This window comes from Pinus tabuliformis, chromosome Q, assembly GCF_031772625.1.
Source record: "Pinus tabuliformis cultivar Carrire ecotype Pingquan chromosome Q, CPIR1, whole genome shotgun sequence".
In the NCBI taxonomy this organism is placed as follows: Eukaryota; Viridiplantae; Streptophyta; class Pinopsida; order Pinales; family Pinaceae; genus Pinus; species Pinus tabuliformis.
In genome coordinates this window covers 36,106,600-36,112,893 of record NC_142296.1, presented here as the reverse complement: position 1 = coordinate 36,112,893, position 6,294 = coordinate 36,106,600, and the positions used below count along the sequence as shown (strand labels likewise).

Here is a 6,294-nt window from a genome sequence, read left to right as displayed (position 1 = left end):
CTTCCACTTAATGAGATACTCTGAAATTGGTCGATTTTGTAGCTGTCGGGTTCTTGATTCTGTGGCTGCTCTAGGTTCCAATATGATTTTTCCTTCCTCTTCAAGTTCTAGAAATATTGTTTGAATTGGGATCTTCTGCAACTTTTGAATGAGTGGCCACACTTCTTCGTCCTTCTTCCATTCATCCCTTGCTTCGTTTATCCAATCTGGTTGGATAATAGAAATAGAACAAAACAATGCTTCCACATCCTCATCCTTTCTTGAGAGTGCATCTGCAACAAAATTTTGCTTCCATTTTCTATAGAAGATGTCAAAGTCATAATCCAACATATTTGTGACCCATTTTTTCTGTTCTTCTAAAGATAATATTTTTTCTAAAAAGTATCTAAGACTATCATGATCCATTTTTACCTTGAAGTGTCTTCCCATTGGGTAAGGTCGCCATTTCTTAAGTGCATGTAGTATTGCCAACATTTCCTTCTCATAAATAGCTTGCTTGAGATGTAGTCGTAAAGTTACCCAATCACCTACATCAAAACATTTTTCACTATGATGTTGATCTACCTGTTGTTTCATTCGATTATGCACCAAAGTGGCGTTATCCTTTAAAAGTTGGAGAACTTGCTGTTGATGCTCGATGTGATCTTTCACTACTTGAACCTTTTTCTTCTTAATATGTCCTTCTGCCTTTAGAGTTTGAGGAGTCGTAATTTCTTCCAAGGCTTTACAAGATATGATTGGATTCATTTCTTGATGCTCGATGTGATTTTTCACTTTTTGAACATTTTTCTTCTTGATATGTCATTTTATCTTGATAGTTTGAGGAGTGGTAATTCCGACCAATGCATTACAAGATATGGTTGGATTCATTTCTTCTTTCTCGATGTGATCTTTCACTTCTTGAACATTTTTCTTCTTGATATGTCCTTCTATCTTAATAGTTTGAGGAGTAGTAATTCTTTCCAATGTTTTACAAGACATGGTCGGATTCATTTCTTTTTTCTCTGTGGTGTAACCCTTGTAGGTTGTGGAAGGCTAGGGGAAACAACACTTCCATCTTTATAGTTGTGAGGGGTAGACTTCCTTGTTGCCATAATTTTACTTTCCACTATGTAACAAAGCCCTTTTACTCTTTCCAATTGTTGTGGTGTTTCTCTAAAGAAGGTGTTGCTCTTTGTATCCTCATAATGTGCTATCATTTCCTCCGTGAAAATTGACCACATAACAAGTTGTTTACGAGAACAAAGCCCTTTATATCATAAAAATCGATCCGGTTCTAAATATGAAGATGCAATACATACCTTTTGTAACAGTGGTACACCATGTAGATCAAAATATTGCTCCATCTGAAGTATCCAATTTACCGGATCCTTGCCATCAAACTTCCTCATATCGCCTTTTCTTGATTTTAGGAGCTCGATCTTGAAATGACTATAACTCTGTAATTTCGGTTTGTCTAGTTCTGAAATTGCGACCTGCAGTAGCCCTATGCATCCTCTTTCCAATGCCACCAATTTGATCCAAATTGGATTCTCCAAGGAAGATTTATGCCAAATCTCCCACAGTGACCTGATTATAGACTAGTTTAGTAGAGTGAACTTGTATGAGGTGCCACGTGTCACTTTTTCAACCTTTGGCTCTGAAAAATATATACAAGAAACTAAAGTCTGTCCTCTTTCTGTAACTTCTTATGAAATTTCAATCTGAGGCTCAGAGAGAAAGTTATGACGATTTTCCCTAGGTCACTTGTTTGGAATGTAATTCAGGAGTCTGCAAAAAGACCAACTTTCGCAGATCATATCTCCGCAAATATAGCGTGAAAAGCTCTGAAATTTGGAACAGAGGTTCAATGTGATCTCGTCTCAAATGGGTTTTTGTTTTCGCTTCTGAAACGTCGCAGAAAAAAAGTTATAGCGAAAATGCCACAATGACCTATTTGGAGCAGCGAAACCCTAGAATCCAAAGCTCCGATACCAAATGTTATGAAACAAACTCACAAAAAGATAGAATAGATAGATGAACGCCTTAAGATTCAGCCTCTTCGAGGGGGAAACCTCCTTTACATTACACAAATGAACAATTCTTCGATGATACAAATGACAAGACCTCATTCTATATATAGGAGTCTAAGGGGCCATAATATAATCAGAGCTGACATAACAATAATAATATAAGGGCACAATAATAACAATAGTGGGCTTCTATGGGGCACAATAGTAATAATATGGGGACTACATGGGTACAAAAATATAATAAGGGGGTTGTACTAATAACAATAAGGGGTTACACTAGTAGTATAGGGGCCTAACAAATGAAAGCCTGCCCCTTTACCAACCACTAACAAATTATTTCAGGTGGTTTTCCTTAAATAACAGTGTAACAACCGGAAATAGTTGTCCTCACTCCTAGTTCCACCACTAAATTATAATAAATTTTACTAGTATATAACTAGAAATTGTCCCAAAAGGTACAAGGAGAGGTCGATAGGACTATTAAATTGGAATTGTTGAATTTTTCTAGAAGAGTTAATTGGTTTGGGGAAAACCTTGTTTTCTTGGACTGGATCATTGTTTAATTACTTTTCTTTAGATGTTTTGTTTATATCTATATTACAAGGAACACATTGAATGTCTTATTTCATTTCCGCTATCCTCACTAATATTCTTTCCGTGCTTTTTCTTGATCAATTTGATGAAATATTCCATTATCCTTTGGTCAAGTTCTCACCTCCATATTAGTGTACATCCTGGTAAGTTCAAAGCCCGAAAGCCAACCAAAAAAGTCAATGATAACCACCATGCACGTATTCAAATTCGTAATGTAAAACTGCCAGACAGAGTTCAGACAGATTACCTCCAAGATGGGTATCACCGTTTGTAGCCAAAACCTCAAAAACTCTGTTGTCAATAGTCAGAACGTTGACATCAAACGTGCCACCGCCAAGATAAAAAACAACAATATTTTTCTCTCCACCCTTCTTGTCCAAGCCATAAGCTATTGTTGCAGCTGTGGGTTCGTTGATAATACGAGCTACATTCAAGCCAACAATAACACCAACATCCTTCGTTGCTTGGCGCTGTGCATCAGTAAAATAAGTTGCGCAAGCCCACAAGTTAACAGTCACAATGCAGTCAACAATTGGTTACCCACAAATTTGACTTGGTATGTCTGGGTGAGTCAACTTGGCAGACCCAGCCGGGTCTGACTGGGACAGGCCATGCCCTCAGACCCAACAGTTACAAAATCACTGGAAAAACAAGCACAAATTTGACTCACTGAGTCTGAACAAGTCGACTTGGCAAACCCAGCACCTCAGACCCAACCAGGTCTAGTAACAGATTTGCTTTTCTCCAGTGTTTTAACAAACTCAATACAATGCATTTTCAATAAGATAACTACAGAGACTCCATTAATGCTAATGCCTACACATTGAAACCTGATTTTACAAAAAGTGAAATAATTATAGAATGACTAAAAACATCATGCACAAATCTAGCAGACTTGCTGAGATCTAAGAAAAGGAATGTACCTCGAAGAACATTATAATTACAGATGACTGATAGTAGCGGATTCTTATGTGTTCCGTAACTCATTGTTTAATTTATGACTAAAGCAATAACATGGAAACAAAATATACAAACTTATCATATCAAACATCTTAAAATGAAAAAGGGTACAGAGGGAATTGACAGGAATTGTGAGAATCCATAAATTTGTCTCTTAAAATATGTGCCACAGCTGGATATCGAATCCTCAAAAGCAATGCCCATGAGAAGAACCTGAAAGGCAAAGTTCATGATGTAGTGTCCAACGAGACAAAAGGTACCTTAATACAATAATACATTACCTTGCAGCATCAATGGAGCTATGCTAAACCTCTAAATAGCCTACCACAAGGAAGGTACATATACTTGCTCCTTCAGATTCTGTGTTGCGCTTTCAGTTGGGAATCCCCGGACAACACCAATTGTCCATTGTGTGATAATCCCAGCACAAATAGCAAATCTTAATTGCTTCTCCAACAACACTTGATCATCATATAGCTCCGGTTGTGAAGTCAACTTTCTGATAATGCCTGCAAGACATACACAGTTACTAACAATGTTGAACTCTGCATTGACATATCATCCTTCTATTAGAAGTATAAGAACTCTTCAGATAGATCCTTGAGCAATGTGACTGCATTCAATGACTACCTGCTACAATAGCATCACCCGAACCAGTCCTATCACACGTGAATGGCGTGACCAAAACATCTTATGTTCCTATTACTGCACCCTCAAATGTAGGTGTGTAGTAGTGTATGCGGAAGGTGCCATCAGTGACAAACAAAATCTTTATGTTATCATGCCATAACGGCGCAATTTCCTCTCTTGTGTAATGATAACACCTCCGTCGTCGTTGCCTTTTTCTTTCTTCGACTGACTGTTCATAGGAATGTGCATAGTATTGAGGCCTGTAATTCCTCTTTCGCTCAAAATAATCCTCATCAATCAAAAATTCCAATTCTTGCATGGTTACCTCAATGACATTTGCCTCATTCCATGCACTCTGGATAAGTTTCCTTGTCTCATCTCGAGACCTCCAAAGTGGCAAAGGGAGGTTTACATCAAAAAATATAACTCCCCCAAATTCTTTTGACATTTTGATTGCAGCAAGAAGAGTGGCATGCATGGATTGTTCAAGAAGAACCATGGAATTGAAATGAAACATCCTGGCTTGCGTGAAAAGTTTAAATATTTAGTCACAGATAAAGAACATTTAACTCTAGCCTATGGTTATCAACACATAGTGATTACAAAGTAGTCTGCTTCTGTAAGATGATCGAAAAATTGGACCAAACCAAAAAAATATAAAAAATGGGAAAGGTCAAATATATAAAAGGGGAAACTAATCAAGCACATGAGATAAGGAAAATGTTGCAAAAAAAGAAGAAGTTAGAAGTATACATTTTGTGTGGATGACTATAAGAATACCTCTTTCAGTATGTCGATGTTAATATCAGAAATGTGAAAACCATCTTCTGCACATGGTTTGACACATTCCATTCCTAATTTTCCTTCCCGACGGGTTACCTTCATGTAGGAAACTGTTGTGGATGCATAAGGATCAAATTTAACACCACGAGTTTGGACATGTTCCTTGTTCATTGTGAGAACCATTTGATAACCAGTGGGATCATCACCTACTTTACCCATAAATGCTACTCTACCTCCCAACCTTACAAGTGCAATAGCAACATTGGATGGTGGTCCTCCCAGTGCCCTGACAAATTCTGGAGGACTCCATTGCAAGCCCTTCCATGTAGAATACTTATCTTCATCCATTTTTCTGTTTGATACCCTAACAGTAGGAATAAACTCATTCTACGCCAAGCCAAAACAGCATACCAAAGGAGGCCAATCATATTCAAAGTTATGATCATCCTCCTCACCATCTGCTTCCAACTCCATACTTTTTTCTTCTTTATTTTCAGCGGTTTTCTTTCTCCTACTCTTCTTAGGCACATCGCTCCCACTAACGTTCACTGAAGTTGTTTTCTCTTCACTTTTTCTTCTCCTCGCAATCCTCTTGATAACAGGGGATGTCTTCTTTGAGCTTGAAACAACATTACCTACTATTCTGAAAGAATCAGGTCAAGGGTAACAAAGGCAGGTAGCAATTCATTGTAGCATCCCACAAGCCCTCGACAATGACTACAACAAAAGAAAAAAAAAAAAACCCACAATGCGCTCATGGAGAAAAACAGAATACTTGAAACGACTAGTCGTACTCCTACTTTCCTCACAAGTAAAGGAAACATTTATGCAAGAAAACAACTACCTTTCTTTCTACGCTTTTGAGGAGCCTCTTGAACATCTATGAGTGGTGTATTTAAAGTGGCTTCTTCTTTTGGGGATGTTGCTCTGACAATGCACAGTTTATGTAACTTTGCAGTCTTAGAGAGAACCAAATGAGGAACAAACAACATAGAACATTTTGGATTGGTCCTGCGCCTACAAAAATTGGGTGTCAGATAAGGGTTGAATGCAATGCCCTAGCTTATGAAATATTATTAGATGTCTATATTTTTGTATAAGCTATGTATCCATGCGAAACATAAAACATTCGTAGTCTTGTTTTAGTTTGTGGAAACAGAGTAATAAAACACACACAACAGTGAAACAGGAATCGCCGACTTTGGCGATTAATCGCGAGTTATACTCGGCTCGGCGGCAAAACGATCCGACTGGAAACTCTGCGAGTCAACTCGCGTTGACCGAGTTTGACTCGTGGTCAACGCGAGTTTGACTC

General features: G+C 38.0%; 1 protein-coding gene across 1 annotated transcript; it reads right to left on the bottom strand.

The window, feature by feature from the left end:
- Window positions 1-4,013: 4,013 nt before the first annotated feature.
- LOC149218155 (fructokinase-like 1, chloroplastic) lies at window positions 4,014-5,516 on the bottom strand. Its single transcript, XM_089382351.1, has 2 exons — window positions 4,977-5,516; window positions 4,014-4,714 (listed from the first exon to the last, which is right to left on the bottom strand). The coding sequence occupies exons 1-2, from the start codon at window positions 5,325-5,327 to the stop codon at window positions 4,682-4,684; spliced, it is 384 nt and encodes a 127-aa protein (XP_089238477.1). The 5' UTR covers window positions 5,328-5,516; the 3' UTR covers window positions 4,014-4,681.
- Between the last annotated feature and the right edge of the window lie 778 nt (window positions 5,517-6,294).